This window comes from Clarias gariepinus, chromosome 10 (genome assembly GCF_024256425.1).
Source record: "Clarias gariepinus isolate MV-2021 ecotype Netherlands chromosome 10, CGAR_prim_01v2, whole genome shotgun sequence".
Classification (NCBI taxonomy): domain Eukaryota; kingdom Metazoa; phylum Chordata; class Actinopteri; order Siluriformes; family Clariidae; genus Clarias; species Clarias gariepinus.
Genome location: NC_071109.1, coordinates 1,709,719 through 1,730,136, shown reverse-complemented (window position 1 = coordinate 1,730,136; position 20,418 = coordinate 1,709,719). Strand labels below are relative to the sequence as shown.

Genomic DNA, 20,418 nt, shown 5'->3' with positions numbered 1-20,418 from the left:
AGGGAAAAACAACTCCATGGGCAAAAAGTTGGACTTAACACATTGTAGAAAGTTTCAGAGGATTATTAACAGTTCTTTAATGGTTCTCTGGAATTTTTGGCCAATAGTGAGGTGTCGTATGTAGTGTAAATCCTGAAATCTGTAGTAGAGTGGGTAGAACGACCATCAATGATTCACAAGTACGTCATGACGTTTCATGGCTAAATTTGTTTCTGGATGTAAATTGGCCGGAACACTGTTGCATGAATCACAACAGGCACAACATGTAGCTACAGCATGTAATGTAGTGTGAAAAATGGACAATAATGGATCATGTGACTTTGCAGTTTCTTTGGAAAGCAGTTGTGCCCTCAGTCTTCATGAACAGTGGACACATCCAGTGGGTCAAAGAACTCCAATGGAAGGATTCTACGTATGTCAGATCATTGTCCTCCTTTAATGCAAAATAATATGCAAGCCTCAGTGATGCGTATACTTTTTGTCCTGTTTTCAGTTTTAGAGGGACGCCTGTTTCTAATGATCTAAATGATCTTGTTATTTTGTACCGTGACTGTGTGTAGGATTATTAGTGTATGTATTATTATGTTGTGCATGATTATTATTGTGTATATAGTTATCATTGTTTATTTGTATGATTATCATTATGTGTATGATTAACACTTTTCATGTGTATATAATTCTTATTATGTGTATGATTATAATTGTGTGTAAATATTCATTGTTTATTTGTATAATTAGTATTGTGTGTTATTATTATTATTATTATTATTATTATTATAACACACACAATACTAATCATACAAATGAACAATAATAATTTACACACAATCATAATCAAATATACAATAATAATCATATACACATCCATAATGATAATCATACACACATTAATAATTGTTTACCCAATTATAATCATACACACAATTACAGTATAATACACAAAATACTAAACAACCAAAAAGCAATAATATTCATACACATTATTATTATTATTATTATGCCTTCTAACTAATTTATTAGCATTACCTATAATTATTATCATCATTACACCCAATTATTCCCAGCTTTATAGATGTATTATTTTTTTTTCCTTTTTTATTTTACAGAATTATTTTTCGCTTTGAACATGATTTTTATGCAGTCAGCTTTTTTGGGTGCAGATTGTGATTTCCTGCTGTTGTGACGTTTAGTTTTTCAATGAGTATGTTAGTGGGCACCGGGGTGGTGGGGGGGGGGGGGTTGGGGGATTCAGTTGAAGGGGTGGGGGGGTTTGGCAAATAGTCTGTCTGTCTGTCTGTTTTCTTTCTTTCTTTTTGGCCCTCATTTACATACCTGCCACTATAGAGAGTATTAGACTGTGAGTAGTGTTGCCCTAAAAAGCCTCTCAGTGCTGAAAAGGGAAACAGACTGAAAAGAATCTGCGCTGACAGTCGCGTCCCTGTGCGAGAGAATAAGAGGCAGAGAGGGAGGGGGGGGCGGAGAGAGAGAGAGAGAGAGAGAGAGAGAGAGGGAGGGGGTGAGTTCGGAGCCCCAGTCTCAGTCTCTATTGTGAGAAAGACGAGGGAGAATTTTGCAGAGACACACAAACCATCGCCGGGTCTATTCGAGTCGTACCCAAATCAGGAAAAAAATAATCAAAGAAAAAACATGGAGGAGGACATGGATGAGGGACAGAGCCAGAAAGGTAAAGGAATGCATTGTTCTTTTTTGTTCTTTCTCTCTCTCTCATCTGTCCATCACCCATCTGTCTTGTGTGGTTGTTTACCTTCAGCTCTAATCCCCTCTGCTCCCTCCTCTTTTTTGTCTGATGGATTATAAGTCATGGATAGAGTCATATGATGTTTAATGTAACATTTTTCACCGAATATTGCACTAAGACTTGTGTTTTTTTTAATGATGTGCATTAAAAAATGCTGCAATAATTATAATAATATTTTATTCACATGCATCGTTGATTGTACTAGAAATTGACGTTAAAATCCATAAATACAGTACAGATGGTGTGAATGAACGATGGTTTGGTAAAGAAGTGGGTGTGTGCAGGCACTGTGTGCGTGTGTGCGTGTGTGTGTGTGTGTACATGCATGTTTGTGTGTATGTGATGGCTCCTAGAGGCTTGTCTTTGTTTGCTGCGCATTTCACTCCTCCTATTTTCTCTTCACAGACATCACATGCATAATAATTTTCCAGTTTGTTTTAGTGCACTTGTTTCCATCATGTAATACTCAAAGCTTGATGGTTATAACATGTTTATAACAACAGCATGTCTGCAGACTAAAATTTTCCAAACACAGCCGTGTATGGGCATGTTTACGTCTGGGTGCTCGACTGAGATGTGAAATATTTCCATCCATATTTTTTACACAATTTTTAAAGAAATACTATCTCTTATTAAATATTGGATAGATAGATAGATAGATAGATAGATAGATAGATAGCACTCATTACATATTTCTTTTTTCTTTTGCGCGCTCTCTCTCTCTCTCTCTCTCTCTCTCTCCTTCGCCTCCACCTCCTCCTTTTTCCCTCCATCTCCATGGCAGCTCTTCATGTGTGCTGTTTTTTTTCCCTCTCTCCCGTTGAAAGCAGTGCATGATGGGCAGTGAAACTGCCTGTTGCCATGACAGTGGTCATGTATGTCATCTTCTCTGCAAGAGCTCTACGAGCTTTGGCATTTATCTGAGAAATTATGGAAACAGAATGGCACCACTGATTATAGAGCTCATATTCTGCTGGATTAAAAGCGCACACATTATGTAACACATAATGATGTACTTCTATTATGGCTTGTTTACTGAGTAATAGTGTACTACTCTGAGTAAATCATACTACAGTGCAGTGCAGGTAATAGTGCACTACACACTTACCACAATATGATTATTATAACCGATGTTATATGGAAAAATATTTCTACAATACCGTCCTGTTAATTAGGATTTGTTTACTTATTAGTAACTGTACAGTAGGGTACGAGTAATATATTACTAATATTATGAGGAATTAGATGTGTTTTACGGTGTGAGTGATAGTGTACTAGAGCAGGAGTAATAGTGTACAGTACTACAGTGTTATTGTGTGCTACAGTGTGAGTCATAGTGTGATTAATAGTGTAAATAATAAGGTACTACACTGTGAGTAATAAGGTACCACATTATAAATAGTACTCTACTGTGTGTGATACTGCATTACGGTGTTAATAATAGTGTACTAAAATATACTATACATATTAGTATGATATAGGGTAAGTATTAGTGTACTACAGTGTGAGTAATAACATACTATAGTGTGAGTATTCGTATACTCTAGTATATACTCGTTCGTATACTCTACTACATTCATATACTCTACTACAGTGTGAGTATTAGTGTTCTACAGTGTGAGTATTAGTGTTCTACAGTGTGTGATAGTGTATTACTTTGTGAGCAATATTGTACACTGAGTTATAGTGTACTACTGTGTGAGCAATGGCATACTACAGTGTGAATATTATTGTACTGCATTGTGAGTAGCATTGCACTAAAGTGTTAATAATAGTGTACTACATGAGTGATAGTGTACTACAAGGTGAGTATTAACGTACTACAGTGTGAGTGATATAGTGTACTACTGTGTAAGTAATAGTGAACTACCATGTGTAATAATGTACTACAGAGTGAAGCATACTACAGTGTGATTATTAGTGTGCTATAATATGAGTATAAGTGTACTACATAGTGAGTGATCATGTTCTATAGTGTGAGTGTTTGTGTACTACAGTGATAATAATAGTGTACTACAGTATGAATAACAGTGTACCACAGTCTAAGTTTAAGTGCACTACAATATTAGTGAACAAGATATAGCATACTACAGTGTGACTAGTAGCATACTCCACTGTGAGTGAGCCCCCACTACAGTGTAAGTAATACCGTACAAAGTGTGAGTATTTGTGTACTGCGGGGTAAGTTATAGCACACTACAGTGTGACCAATAGCGTTCTAGAGTATGAATGATATATACTACAGTGTGAGTATTAGTCTACCTCAGTGTGAGTATAACTGTACTACAGTGTGAATATTCGTCTACTACAGTGAGATAGCACACTACACTGTGAGCATTAGTGTACTACACTGTGTGAGTATTAGGGTACTACAGTGTGAGTATTAGTGTACTATAGTGTGAGTATTAGGGTACAACAGTGTAAGTATTAGTGTACTACAGTGTGAGCATTAGTGTACTCCAGTGTGAGTATTAGGGTACTACAGTGTGGGTATTAGGGTACTACAGTGTGAGTATTAGTGTACTACAGTGTGAGTATTAGTGTACTACACTGTGAGTGTTAGTGTACTACAGTGTGAGTGTTAGTGTACTACACTGTAAGTGTTAGTGTACTACACTGTGAGCATTGGTGTACTACAGTGTGAGCATTAGTGTACTACACTTTGAGTATTAGTGTACTACACTGTGAGCATTAGTGTACTACATTGTGAGCATTGGTGTGCTACAGTGTAAGTACTAGTGTACTACACTGTGAGCATTGGTGTGCTACACTGTGAGCATTGGTGTACTACACTGTGAGTATTATTGTACTAAAGTGTGAGTGTGTGTACTACATTGTGAGTATTAGTGTACTACACTGTGAGTATTAGGGTACTACACTGTAAGTATTAGGGTACTACACTGTGAGTATTAGAGTACTACACTGTGAGTATTAGTGTACTACACTGTAAGTATTAGTATACTACAATATGGATAATAGTGTGCAACAGTGTGGATGATAGTATACTCTAGTGCGATTGACAGTGTACTATAGTATGAGTGATAGTGTACTAAAATGTGAGTGTTAGTGTATCGCAGTGTAAGTGATAGGTTACTACAGTTTAGAGTTAAGGCGAAGTAAATACTACCTGCTAGATTCATATTCTTTTTTATTTTTTTACATTACATAGATTCTATATTTTCTTAGAATTCTAAATTACATTAATTTTGCCACTTTTTTCAAAAGCATTTATTGCATTTTTATCAAGTGTTTGTTACATCAACTGTAAACATTTTATATAAAACAAACATAGTCCAGTTTGCCAAAGTGCATCATAAAGTTAATATAGTCATAAGTGTGTGTGTGTGTGTGTGTGTGTGTGTGTGTGTGTGTGTGTGTGTGTGTGTGTGTGTGTGAGAGTGAGTGAGAGAGTGAGAGAGAGAGAGAGAGAGAGAGAGAACATTTACTGATGGTGTTTTAAGGGTAATATATTACCTGAGGTTTTCCAGTCACAGAGGGATGCTCACTGTGTTCAGTACAGAGCAGACGAGTGGAGCGAGGGAGAGAGTGATGAAGGAGAAGGGCCTCATGGGAGAATGAGCATTTCATTAGCACTCATCTTTATTGTGTTAGAGAGCATTAGGCCATTAGAGTTTCACCGCAGAGCCGCCGCTTCTGCCTCATGCAAGGGTTCTGTGTGTAAAGTTCTCCGATCTTATTCAATGCCTGGGGTTTTCCTCTCATCATTATGTAAAATACGGAAGTGTGTTTTCAAAAACAAAGATCATACATAGTTATATAGTGTGTTATACAGCCATGTGTGTCCATTTCAGCCATACAAGAAATAAACACACCCTCATCTATAATAATAACAAAATATTCTCTCATAACAAAAACATCTTCTGATGTCTTCTGATAATTTATTTAGGTGATTTTGATATTTATACTGATTTTTTTTTTATATTAAGATAATAATTACAATAATAATTACAATTTAGTGCACTTGTTTTTGTTTTTTAAAAATTTTTTTTATTTCCAGTGAAAAAAAAGGTATGTTTTCTCATAATCTTGTAATAAGAAGATTTTTTTTTTTATAATGAGAAGCTTTATTCCTTAGGCAGCTATGTTTTTTGTTTGTTTGTTTGTTTGTTTTGTCTGGCTTCCTGGCACTTCTGCTCTAAGGTGCTCCACAAACTACAAACTGCAGAAAGCCAAGTTTGATATAAATTTTTATATTTTATGTTGTTAAAATGTGACCCGGTCACTGGTGGCTCAGTGATAGGTGTTTCGCCTGCCATGCAGAAGGCACGGGTTCGAATCCCAAGCCTTGATAAGATGGAAGGGTTGGGTCAGCAGGCGCATCCGGTGTACAACCTGTGCCAAGCTTGTATGTATGTCCAGGAGCAGCCAAAAGTTGTTAAAATGTGCGCAACCCAACTGACTTTCTGTTCTTCAGTTATAATTTTATAAAAAAAATTTTTTTCAAAATGCCAAATATTTGATCAAAGCACTTATTTGTGCAGGTTGAAAAAGGGGGGGGGGGGGGGGCAGTAACTATAACAAAGAACTTGGCTAGTTTCAGCTAACGAACCAGCCTACAGTAGTCCTCGTGTTAGACGAGATTGATCCTGTTTGTCAGTAATAACGTTTGGAGGAGGTCGTTTTTCTTTGCTGGTCCTTCGAAAGCAGACTTCCAAAAACTTTGTGCTGTTTCTGTGACTCGACTATAAAGTGGTGTATAACATGACGTATTACTGAACATCCCAAACACACACACACACACACTGTGTTTAATCACAGCAGTGTTGGGATACTGGAATACATATTCTCCTACTGAAGCCTTAAAAAGACTCTTTTTCCCCACTCCTCCACGTCTGCTGTATCGTACTTGTGACCAGGTCAGGAGATTCATCTTGACGTTAGTCTTTGTTTTTCTGATTTTTTATTTTATTTTATTTCGGAAGCCGCTTCCTGCGGAACCTCGTGTAGAATGTGAGCTGGCAAGTCATTGATAAGTTACTGTGGACTGATAAGGCCTTCACTTTTTATCGTTATCATGGACACACACACACACACACACTTTGTGCAAACATCTGATTTTCAGACTTGTGTTCCAGATTGTTTCCTCACATATCTCTCCACCCAGGGCCTCAATCCTATTGTTTAGCCTCACTATCTCCCTTCCCCTTTAAACACACATGCACACACACACGTACAGTACACGCACACACGCACATGCATGCACATGAACACACACACACACACAGTTACTGTGGTTCCACCAATTGTCTCATGAGCTCAGTTCAGAACATTATTAGAGTGTGAGGAGAAAAGCTCATTGTTCAGGTTTCTGTTTCACATAGGAAAAATGAACAAAATGTCAGAGGGTGGAACAGGTGCCCACACGGGGGAGAGATCGTTTAAACTCAAAACACAGATGGAGTGTTTATTATTTTAATCTCAACAGACTGACTGCTTTTTCAGAAACTTATTATGCACAGCATTTATTTAAAAAAAATCAGATAAGACAGAAGTGAATCAGATTGGATATAAATAAATAAATGAGATCATTATAACTAAACCAAAATAAGTATAATTAATTTTAATTAGGTATACAGTAAATTAATCAGATCTGAAAAAAAAAACAAATCAGATTAGCCATCAATAAATCAGATCGCAAGTAACCGAAAATATATAAATGAGTAAAATCTGATATAAATTAATCAAATTAAATATTAATGAATCAGATCAGACATACATAAACTAACTCAGATATGTCTTAAACATATTGTATATAAACCAATCAGATAAGATGTAAATGATACAGAACGGATAAAAATTATTTGAATCACATGCATAAATCATATTAGGTACGAATTATATAAATAAGCCAAATAACATCTAAAAGAGTAAGATCAGACAAATATGAATCAGATCAGATTTAAAATACCCAGGATAGCAGGTGCAAATCAATCAATTTGAGAGCAGTGAATCGCATCAGATCAGAACAGATGGAAAAGTATCGGAGTAATTGCTAATCAATATGAGCAGTGAATCAGAAAAACTGTAAATGACTCAGACATACAGTATACAGTATAAATAACATCATATATAATAAAAACAGATGAATGAATCTGATTCAATATCAATGGATTAGACCAGATCTAATCAAACAAATATAAACAAATCAGAACAGATGTAAAATAAATCAGACAAAATGAGAAATTATTCAGTAAAACCATTTGGATCAGATCTGATAGCAGGAAGTCAGATCAGCTACAAATAAATCAAATCATAAAAAGATCAGATCAAGTGTAAATGAACAAGGAGAGTGGTGAGACACAAGGTGTGTTTCTCCTCATATACTTCAAGAATCTGCCAGTAATGTACATCATTTTACGCATTAGAGAATAAAAAAAGATTTTATCAGTTTATAGTTAGTTTTATTGTCTAAGGAAAGATAAAATGAATCAGATATGAGATAAATGAGTCAGATCATATATGAACGAATTAGATTAAATATTAATAAATCAAATCAGACACATATGAATCAGATCAGACATAAGAAAACAGATGTAAATTAATAAGATTGGATATACAGTGAAACCTCGGATTGCGAGTAACACGGTTTGCGAGTGTTCCACAAGACGAGTTTTAATAAATTTTGACTTAAAAAACAAGTCTTGGTTTATGGGTACTAAGTATTATGTATCACGCATGCGCTTCTTGTATTAACGCCGAGCGTCACGTGATCCCAACTGAGCCAACGTTTTTTCTCTCTTGTGCTGCGGAATTGTGGGTAATCGTCTCCCCTGCTGGGTCTTAGTGCAAGTCTCTTACTGTATAATCAACATCCGTGCACGCATGTACTGTTTATTATAACACTGACCATGTGTGTGTGTGTAAAACATATTTTATTTTGTGTGTGTATGTGTGTGTGTACAGCGTGCGTGTAAAGCAAAAGCAAGTCTCATTAGAGAGGTTAAAGATCCATTTTCTCTCTCTGTATCAGCCTGCTCTGTGTCTGTGTGCGCGCACGTCATTAGACACCGCACCACACACACACACACACACACACACACATTCATACAGACCCCTTCTATTTTCGCCTTCACACACACACACACACACAAACACACACACACACACACACTTACTCTCTGCTCTACACAGAAACACTGCTCTGTCGCGATTCTTTTCAAAGGTAAAGTACAGGTTAATTTGTTTTACTTTTACTTTACAGCACTGATTCCTTTAGTGTTTTGCTCAATCGAGTGTCATTAGAGGGATTTCTTTCAATTCAATTCAATTCAATTTTATTTATATAGCGCTTTTAACAATGGTCATTGTATCAAAGCAGCTTCACAAAGATGAAAGAAATTCAATAAAAAAAAAAAAATAATAATAATAATAATAATAATAATAATAAATAAATAAATAAATAAATAAATAAATAAATAATAATAATAATAATAATATAAAATATTATTAATAATAATAAATTGTGTGTGTGTGAGAAAAATGTGTCTAGAATGTGTTCTTGTTATTTTCCCGATAAAACAGGGTTAGGGTTAGGGTTTCCGTTGTGTTAAAAGAGTGGAAGAAGGGTAACTGTGTAAGACGAGAAGAGTGGCTCCTTACTTTAGCTTCATACACACACACACACACACACATGCTTGTGCATACAAACGGAAACACTTATCTGTTGGTTTGATTTGGTTAACGAGTGTTTTGAAATACGAGCCCGCTTCCGGAATGACTTATGCTCGTAATCCAAGGTTCTACTGTAAATAAATTAGATTAAAACATAAATACATCAGAGGGAAAATTTTAATTTAATTAGAATAAATACAAATCAATACAAAAAGTTGATCTGATAAAAGTAAATCAGCAAAACTATAAATGAATCAGATTTATTTGACTCGAATCACATAAACGGTTTGCCTGTACTTCAGATTCTTTTATTGATTAAAGAAAAAAACATACTTTTTATTATTTTATTGCTACATTTAATACTGTTTTTGCAAAATGAGTTAGTTAGAGTTCCTCAATCATGTTGCAGCAGCTATAAACTCCACTGCCATGAAGATGTCAATCTGAATGTTATAAAGCACCGACACTGGAGACTCCCTCCAAAAATGTCACAAACATTTTTTTCCTAAAATTCTTTACACATTTTTTATCCTAATCTTTTTAAAAAACCTCCATATTTTTCTCCTGAGGGACACACAGGGAAACAACGAAGCTAAGTGGTATGCTCTACAGCAGGGTTAAATGCAGCGGGGGTAATTAGGGGCCGAGCGAGGTGTCAGACAGACAGATGGGTTCAAGGGCAGGAGTGAAAAGGGGGAGGGTAGAGGAGGGGTATGTAGGGGGGGTATTTGGGGTTGTACAAGCATCAACACTCTCCCGCGTGGATCTTCTGTTCATGTTGTCCAAAGCTTGGGTTCATTTCCATTTTTCAAGTCTCATGATCTGAGTTCTAATCTTTGTGTGCATTATCGGTTAACATTGAAAATTTCACAAGAAAATTATGTGTTGATGTGAAATAATTTAATTGAACTAATAATTTCATTTAATTAATGATTTTTAATAAATCCAGCTTTTTAGACTGAGCTCATTATTTATTATTCAATAATTATTGATAATATAATAACAGTTAGAGTTAGGATTAATCTAGTTAGTCTTTGTGCTTCTTGGACTTTATAATCAAAGTGTAAGTCAAAACTGAATAAAATCTGGTTACATTATCCTTCAGATGTGTATAAATTATTCATGAGGCCATGAATGATGCATATTTAAAAAAATTTTTTAAAACATTAGAAATATTGTGTTTTTTTATTAATATGTATCTTCATGAACATATTTTTAAAGTGTATTTAAATTATTAATATGTTTTTTCACTTAATTTGCTCTGATTTATTTATTTTAATGTATTTTAAATGAAAATGTACATTTAGTCCAACATACTTGTTTATAAACACATCTTTTCCAAAAATAAAATATGATCAGAAACAACAGGCTTTTATAAGATCCAATAAATGTAAATATAAATAAAATTAAATAAAACAAAACAAAATGCAAATAGGCACAATGTATCGTGTAAAGTCATCTTCTTCTCTGCTACCTACTGCAGTGGATTAGAGATATACGTACAATAAAATTAATTATGGGGCAAATAATTTAAACCAGGTTCGATTCCTGTCTCTGTGTGCATGGAGTTGGCATGTTCTCCTCGTGCTTGGTGGGTTTACTTTGGAGACTCCGGTTTCCTCCCACAGTCCAAAGACATGCAGGTTAGGTTAATTGGTGTTCTCAAATTGCCTGTAGTGTTAGTGTGTGAGTGTGTGTATGTGTGTGTGCCCTGTGATGGATTGGCACCCTGTCCAGGGTGTACCCTTCCTTGTGGCCTAAGTCTCCTGGGATAACTCCAGGTCCCTGTGACCCTGAATACAGGATAAAGCGGTAATAGCGGGTAAGTCAGGGATCATTTAAATAGATTTCAGATCATTTTAAGTGATTTTTACCTGAAAATAGGTTTATTTTGAGATTTAAACAAACACAATCAAGTAAAATAATTCTAATTGAGATGTTTTCTTTTGCCTTTACAAATCTCAATTTTAATTAAAAGTATGAATTTAATAATTGTGATACTCAAGAAATTTCATGGGTTTAAACACATCTCCTGTTATACTGAACTTCGAGCCTCTTAACACACAGTATGAGTGCAGATCAATCCCTGCTATCCGTTATCACCCAGATGAGGATGGGTTCCCTGGTGAGTCTGGTTCTTCTCAAGGTTTCTTCCTATTACCATCTCAGGGAGTTTTTCCCTCAGCACCGTCACCCTCGACTCGTTCATCAGGAACAATCTGACTGTTCTGATTCACACACATTTCCTCACATATTTCAAACTCATTTCCCTAATTTTCTTTTTATTCTGTTCACCTTATTTATACGGATCGTGGTTAAAAACTTAAATTGAATTTGAATTCGTCATGTAATAAAGCAGTTATGTTTGTAAGCAGGTGAGGTACAAAATCCATAATCCCGAGCTGGTTGGAGATCAAACGCTTCCAAGAGTACGTCCTGAATGTGAAATATTTAGTAAATATAAACCAGACGCTGTGTGGAGTTTAAAATCCAAACAGCCCATGACAGTTCTGTCTAAATATAACAGCAGAGCGTCTGTCCCATCACCGCACACTGAACAGGCATTAATAATGTACCATCTCACAGCAGAGAGAGTGTGTGTGTGTGTGTGTGTGTGTGTGTGTGTGTTAGGTTGAAGGTTAATTATGTAGTTATTATCTGTGCTGTTCCCTGTCAGCTGTAACTCAGCACCGCTGTAACACACATCAGGAACAAGTCCAGATTTAATAGACTGAATTACTGTAGAGCAGTACTGCACAGGAAGACAGATACCCAAAGTATAATAGATATTCAAAAGTATGGGGTGATGAATAGATGGATGGAGGGAGGGAGGGATGGATGGATGGATGGATGGATGGAGGGAGAGATGGATGGATGGATGGAATAGTTTGTGGCGATTCCTGCTTGTTTTTGCTCCACAGCCTCCAGCTGAGTCTGATCTCACTTTCTTTGTCCCTCTCCATCTGTCTCTGTCTCCTTCTTGCCTTCTCTCTTTCTCTCTCTCCCTCTGTTTCTCTCTCTCTTGCCATCTGTCTCTTTCTCAGGATGTACAGAGTGCTGTTTGAAGTGTCTGCGTGGGATCCCATACCCGTCTCTGATTGCCACCATCCTGCTGTACGCGGGCGTGGCTCTGTTCTGTGGCTGTGGTCATGAGGCTCTAACCGGCACCGTCACAATCCTACAGAACTACTTTGAAGTGATCAAGACTTCTCCAGACGCATTGGACGTCTTCACCATGTGAGCTCAGTAATACGTTTATCCAAACCGGTTACATCACTGCTGATTTAAATATACAAACAAACATGATATGCTTGTTTTATTAAGTATGATATTTTGGGTAGTGTTTGCCCGAGAGTATTTCACTCCCAGAGTGAATGCTTCGTTCACATTAGCGAGCAATGGTTTTCATCTTACTGTCACATCTTTGTGCATGGCATGTTAATTCTTTATAATGCAAAGTAGCTTTCATGCAGTAAAAATATGGGTTTACACACAGTGTTTGCTGCATTTAACATGAAATTATAACTGTATTTTTTTATTCTTTTATAAATGCACCTAAAACAAAGGAATGTGCAAATTATATACTAGACATATTGACAGGCAACATAAGCTACACCCACAAGGCCACACCCACAATATGGCTATAGTTATCTAACAGTGTTTGCATTTGTAGAAGTTGTTGTTTTTATGCATTACATTATTTCAATTACATGTGGATTGTTGCGACAATTAAATCAAGTAAACTAAAATCATTTCATTGTTAAAATCTAAGCATTATTGCAGATTAGAGTTTAATATCTGTTCTCTAATCTACTGTAGATCACAGTTAGTGTAACACCTCTTCTCTTTCCAGCATCGACATCATCAAATACGTGATCTACGGCATTGCCTCAGCTTTCTTCGTCTACGGGATCCTGCTGATGGTTGAGGGCTTCTTTACCAGTGGAGCAATTAAAGATCTGTATGGCGATTTTAAGATCACCGCCTGCGGTCGATGCGTTAGCGCATGGGTACGGAGTTGTCCACAAATTTACTTAGGTCTAAATGTGTATACAATTAACCTTTAACAATTAACCACCTACAGCACATTGTGTAATGTTTCAAAGAAAAAGAAAAAAAAAGACAGTGGCATGTAATCAGCATAAATACTGTGTTTATGAATAACTGCACCAGAAGTGGCATATACAGGTGTACAAAGAGAAAAAAGATTGGTCCAAAAACAGAACCCTGAGGAACACCATATTTTAATTTTTTATACATAAAGAATGGATCATTTAAGTGAATAGTCAATCGATAAAAACTTTTAAACAACCCCCACTGTGCTTTTTTATAGATAGAAAGACAAAAACAATATCCTACATATCCCTACTAGTGCAGTTGAATAGCATAAAATGCCATTGTGTATAATAGCACTGAATGTGTCATTGCTGTGTGTAGAGGTTGGGTATATAAACCAAGTGTGACAAGTGGGCGGGGGTTTGGGGGGTTATTTTTTGCTTGCCAGATACATTGTTTTAAAAATGCCGACAATTTTAAGTTTTATAACAGTTTGGCATTTTAATTCATCATTATAACATGATATTTGGGGGTTAATCTGGCTGGTAATGATTACTGGGGATTATAAACCCACATCCTTCTTGTAAATTATGCCTATACTTTCAAGATTTCAAAAATAATAGACAAAACACACACACACACACAAATTTACATATTTTAATACATTACACCAATAGATTTAGTTAAAGGTTTGTGATTTTTATTTCGCAGTTCATCATGCTGACGTACATCTTCATGCTCGCCTGGCTGGGAGTGACAGCCTTCACCGCGCTGCCCGTTTTCGTCTACTTCAACATCTGGACTATTTGCCAAAAAAATGCCACTCTACAGCAGGGAACAAGTCTGTGTCTGGACCCACGCCAATTTGGTAAACAGATCTACAAGGACTAGTGCACAATTATTGGCACCTTTGTAAAAATGATTTCTTGTTAATTAACTTAATCTTGTGTAAAAAAATATGGATTTTAAAATCATTAGCAACATGTCAGACATCAGGTCCAGAAACATCGTCATTTTGGGGATTACCCAGAACAAAAATACAAGTGTTAGAAATGGTTCAGGGAAAAGTTTACATGTGCACTTACATGTTAAAGGTATTTCCTTCTTTTGTAGTCACATCTTAAATCTTTTACCTCATGGGAGTATATAAGGCTTTTTATGTGAGAAGAGAGACAGAGAGATTTTATGCTTAAAAAATGTAAAAGTAAAACAGAAGCACAAATTTGTGCATGATCTTATATCTATCTTACATCTATTTTATGATATATTAATATTTTGTTTATATATATTATTTAATTTAAGATTATTTACTTCAAGATATTTTATTTAATATGTTTTTTCTAATAATATTATTAAAATATATATTTTTCAGAATTTTACATGTATTTTATTTACATTTTATTTTCTTCTCTTTTTTTCTTTTTTCACTTTAATTAGATTATTTTATACATGTAAATAAGAATTATTTTTTTTTTTTTTTATAAAAGAAAGTGTTAAAATGCCTGGATAATAAATGAATAAATATTAGCTGACCCAACAAACTTTTTCAGTTGCTCTAGTACAATTAGTTGTTTACTTTTTTCCCCTATTTATTAATGTTATTATTGCGGTGTTTCAGGTGTGGTGACTATCGGACAGGGGAAGTCGGTGTGTACAGGAAGTGAACCATTTTCCCAAATGTGTGCATCTAAAGAGGTGTGTTTCAATCTTGAACTTTCATATAATTTCATTTGTTGAAACAAAACAGTGTTTAATGTGAGTGAAATGCGGGCTGTATCCTCAGCTGGATATGACCTTTCACCTGTTTGTGTGTGCGCTGGCCGGAGCCGGAGCAGCCGTCATCGCCATGGTGAGTTCAGTACAATTTAAAGTCATAACTAAATTAATACATACTGACGTGTAGATAATCTTTAACTAAAAATGTAAATGATGCAAATAATAATAAAAAAGGGCTTCATAATGGACACACCACCAGCATGAACACGAGCCTCTGCATTCCACAAGTGCTGTCGCTTTCTGTATCCTGATTAATTCAGAATGTGTTCCTACTGCACTCATTCTGACATGTTATCGTTTCTATAGTAACAGCTCATTACTCATACTGCACAGGAAGATGTACAAGCAAAAGTATGATATAGTGAAGTCATGTGCAATTTATCTAATGTTGATGGAAGGAGTATCCAGCGTCAGTGCTGCATAACAGTCAGAGGTAAAGATGTAACACCTTCAGGACGGAGGAGTTTATACTTCTTTTATGATAAGCCGTGATTGTTTTTATTTTGAGAGAGAAAAAACAGAGATTGGTCAGGGAGCGAGTGTTTGTAGCTGCTATAATGTACAGTAAATTATAACTGGAAACTACACTTTATGGATAAAGAACTTGGCCAATCCTGCAATTGACATTGTATCCAAGTAAATTTACTTTAATATGGAGTCGGTTCCCCTTTTGCAGCTATAACAGCTTCCACTTTTCTTGGAATTTTATGCCCATTCATTCTGTGTTGAATATCACTGATGTTGGAAGAGAAGGCCTGGCTTGCAATCTCTGTTCCAGTTCATCCCAAAGGTGCTCGAATGGGCTTGAGGTCAAGGCTCTGTGTTCGGGCCGGTCGAGTTCTTTTCCACCAAACTCTTCAAACCATGTCTTTATAGTCCTTGCTTTGTGCATGCAGTCATGTTGGAATAGAACAAACTGGAATTCTTCAACAAACTGCTGCCACAAAGCTGGAAGCATAGAATTGTCCAGGATGTCTCGGTATGATAAGGCATTAATATTGTCCTTCACTGGGAATAAGCAGCCTGATTGATTAAAACACCTGAATTCAATAACTAACAGGTTTGGACAAATACTCTTGTCCACATAATTGAACATTAAATGGTTAAAAATGTGTGAAGGGTACCACATAAAACCAGCAACCTTTGTTAAATTCCTGTGATGTAAGAGGAATATAAGACTCTTCAGGTGTGCGGTTAGAGGACAGGTAGTGAGTTGGACAATAAGGTTGCAGAATAAAGTCTAAAATGCATATTAAGGTTCTAAAGTATCTTTAGGGTTGTAGGTTTGAATCCCACTGATGCTGTCAGGCTATCTGGGCCGTAGTGGCTCAGTCTGTAAGGGATCTGGTTTAAAACCCAACCTCCGTGCTGTTACATTACTCCTGTTGGGCCCTTCAGCAAGGCCCTTAAGACCCTAACTTTTTAACAAGTGAAAAAACAATCGAGATTTTCACTGAACTTTAACGTACATGTGACATAAAGGCTAAGCAGACTCTCCTTTTCTCCCCTCAGTTTTGATTTGTGTATTTACTCGGGTTTGACTGCAGCAAAATGGCTGAATTACATCACTCCCTTCAGCTGCTCTGTGCTGCTCTGCATGTAAATACCAGAACAGAGGGATGAGTCATTCCTGCCTGTACTATGCATCGGAAACCGAGTTCATGCTTGTCAGGGTTGAATAAGCGGAGCTGTTGAAATTGGGCGGGGCCTCGGCGTACAGGTTCCTCTCCATCCTCGGGTCTGCATCTGTTTTTCATCTTTTCCTTTTTTCTCCCTCTCTCTTACTCACTCAGTGAGTCTCGGAGAGATGCGGGGTCTGTCACTGAGTTGCTATGGAAACTAAAAGAAGAAAAAAGGGCCCGTGAGCTTGTTGCAAACATCGCTCAGTCAGTTGTAGTCGACCATTTTCTGAGATCGAGAGCGCAATGATGATGATGATGATGATGATGGTTAGGAAGAGACATCACGTTTAATACTAATACACAATCTGGTTTTTCCTTTATCGTGAGTGTTACAGCACATTTCCATGTATTTGCATATTACTTATTCATTTTTATTAATTGGCTATTATAAATTCAGAAATGCAAACTGTTAAACAAAAAATATGCCTGAGTTTCTTCTCTATGAGGAGGGTGTGTGGGCGTGGTCTCTGTCATAAATCTGCATTCGGTTGCATGTAGTTTATATATATTTCCTACATTTTGTAAAAGAATGCACATTAAGAAAACACATCAGAGACAGGACACAAATCTGTTTAGTTTGGTTGGAAGGAGAAAAAAAAAGGTGTGGCCTTATGCAACCAAGCACAGATCATGTGCACACATTTGCATAATGATGATTAATATATCGCCTAGAGCACGATACAAGAAACGACTACATGAAAAACAAAAGACAACCTGGATTTGCTAATCTGTGGGCATGGCCTTGTTTAAAGACGTAGTTTTTGAATTACATTACTGCTGACAGATATTTTTAAATTACATAAGGTTTGTTTAAACTGTTATTAATGTGCAATTTATTATTAATATACACAGAAAACATGCACAAATACCATTCAATAAATTGCACAATGTTTAGATTTGACTTTATAATAATAATAATAATAATGATAATAATAATAATAATAATAATAATAATAATCAGCCCCATTGCTTTCAGTTTTTAAATAGCATTTCCTTGACGCAATATTGTTACATAAATATGCAAATGTGCTAAACAAAGGAAGCTGCTGATGTGCTAACACCAAGTAATAAATATGCATGAGCAGGATACACACAGGCACACGCAGATAAACACTTACAAAACACACATCAACAAACATGCAAACATGACAAACACTCAAACACAGCACAGACACAAGAAAATATGGAAACACACACACATATAGAGGCCGGTAAGGGTTTTAAAGTGGAAGGTCCTGCTGTGCTACAACACTGCCTCCTGCTGGTGTCGTAGATAAACTTAGCTCAGGATACTATGACATCATCGTGTCCTCACAGAGCGGCGGCGAGACTGAAGCAGGTGGTGAAGAAAACGACAGGAAATAAGCAGGCGTACGACAAATCACACACACCTTCAAAAACAAAAACGTCAAATACAACAAAACACGTCAAGCTATAAATAGGACTGGGCGGGGTTTATTGATCACACGCTCACTGCTGATTGGCTGCATCACATGTCAGTCTGAGAGCCAGGAGGAAGTTTAAAAGGAAAATCAGCTTAAATTAATCTACAGATGTGTTTGTTTTAATAAAGATGTTTGTATGATATCTGTTTAAATGCATATTAATGAACACGAGCAACTCGGCTCACTGAATTTGAAGGAAAATAACTGCGAAGAGAAACGTGTAGGAAAAGGTTGTTCTTGTGAACTGGATGAGAGTTTGTCCGGCTCCATGTGATAAGGATCATCGCTAAGACAATAACTATAATTATTAAATTGATTGTTTTTAAACATGTGTTTCCTCCCACAGTCCAAAGTAGATTAGGCTAATTGGCGTTGCCCGTAGTGTGTATATGGGTGTGTGTCCTGCGATGGATTGACACCCTGTCCAGGATTAGGTTTGTTAAACAGTTTTTGACCAATCCTGAAGTCTGTGTGATTAAAGTCTCACCTGTGATTGGTCAGAACGAGCACAAGGTGGGACATGTTTAGTTTAGTTTAGTGTGGTTTAGCTAGCGCTTTGTTGTGTATCATTTAAAGTTATTTTAAAATTAAATTGATGTTATTAATGAGAATTATTTTCCTATTGTAATCACTTGTCTAAGCAATTAAAGACTTTGTTAATGAAAGTACACAAGTCACTCAGGTTTCCGCGCAATCTCACAATAAAGGGACTTTTTATCACATATTATATTATTTCATATTATTTCTATTATATATTATTAGATATAATTATTATTATTATATTTCTTACATACATTACATATTATTATTTCTTTTTTTTTTAAATCTACATATTTTTCTCCTCCCATAATGCTGTAAATAAAAGACAAAAAAGTGCAATTTGAGATTTCCATGTTTACTGAGAGATCTGATGTGCTTTTAACTCCGTCAGCTTCGTCGCTCTAATGTAATTCTAAAACTTCTGCACGTGATTGGTCGTGACTCCTGACGTGACTCTGATTTCAGATCCACTACCTGATGGTTTTGTCGGCTAACTGGGCCTACGTGAAGGATGCGTGTAAGATGCAGAAATACGAAGACTGCAAGTCCAAAGAGGAGCAGGAGCTGCACGACATCCACTCCACACGCTCCAAAGAGCGACTCAACGCCTACACATAAAGCAGGAAGTAGCAGAGAAAGGGGCGGAGCCTCAGGCACTGGCTGGTGCCGTCCAATGACCAATGGTGTGTCACGTGACCAACCCCATGGCCAACCCTATGATTATGATTAATATTATTACTACAATTATGTTTAACTAGTGGTGGATTTTTTATGTACGCTTACAGGAGATTGTCAAGAGTTATAGGTTGTTTAATTTTGTAATTACTCACACTATAACAAATTTATTTCCCTTTTTTTTAAACATCAGTATTAATATGCGGTGGTATTACCGGGTCGGTCGTAGGGTATAAAGCACAGGTTTTTTATTACAGGTGTTTAATTTTTCACACATGACTGAAAAGATTTTTTTTCAATGAATGCTGATTTGTTTTTTTAATATGTAAACATTTTGGCCCAGAAGCAGCAGATTGCTTGTACATTCTGCATTATTTTCGAAATAAAAAAAGAAAAAAAGAGTTAAAAAACAGAAAAAAGATAGTCAAAATTAGTGAGAAATGATGTAACATAAAGGGTTTATTTATTATTTTTCTACAGATTACAAAACGTATCCAGAAAAAAAGGTTATGAGTTCTTTACTAGCATTTGCAAAGCCTACAGTGTTTTACCCCTCTTTTATTTTCCTACAGACGATAGTTACAGGTGAGTAGATCTTTAATTTTCCATTTACTGAAATTTTTTTTTTTTTTTGTATATAGCCATTCTGTAAATGTACACATGTACTGTAAGGAAGCACTTCGGTTTCAGGTGAATTCATATACAACTACATTCCATGTTACAAAAAAAATAGGATGGATGGATGGAGGGGGAGGGGCTGGTGTTCAAGGAAAAAGAAAGAAGAAAATATCGGGGGAAATAAATCATAAAAATTCATGTTTGTGGAATTGTTAAAGTAATGTTAAACATTAGA

General features: G+C 36.1%; 1 protein-coding gene across 1 annotated transcript; it reads left to right on the top strand.

The window, feature by feature from the left end:
* Positions 1-1,532: 1,532 nt before the first annotated feature.
* On the top strand, positions 1,533-20,192 carry gpm6aa (glycoprotein M6Aa). Its single transcript, XM_053506428.1, has 7 exons — positions 1,533-1,684; positions 12,436-12,628; positions 13,245-13,401; positions 14,159-14,315; positions 15,066-15,142; positions 15,231-15,296; positions 19,356-20,192. Exons 1-7 carry the CDS (start codon positions 1,648-1,650, stop codon positions 19,506-19,508), a joined length of 840 nt encoding a protein of 279 aa, XP_053362403.1. The 5' UTR covers positions 1,533-1,647; the 3' UTR covers positions 19,509-20,192.
* Positions 20,193-20,418: the final 226 nt, after the last annotated feature.

Bases quoted from the DNA above. Each gene is read 5' to 3' on its own strand.
- gpm6aa (XM_053506428.1), top strand. From the start codon at position 1,648: ATGGAGGAGGACATGGATGAGGGACAGAGCCAGAAAG. The intron at 12,629-13,244 runs GTGAGCTCAGTA...TTCTCTTTCCAG, and splicing joins GCATTGGACGTCTTCACCAT to CATCGACATCATCAAATACG. The intron at 14,316-15,065 runs GTAAACAGATCT...GCGGTGTTTCAG, and splicing joins TCTGGACCCACGCCAATTTG to GTGTGGTGACTATCGGACAG.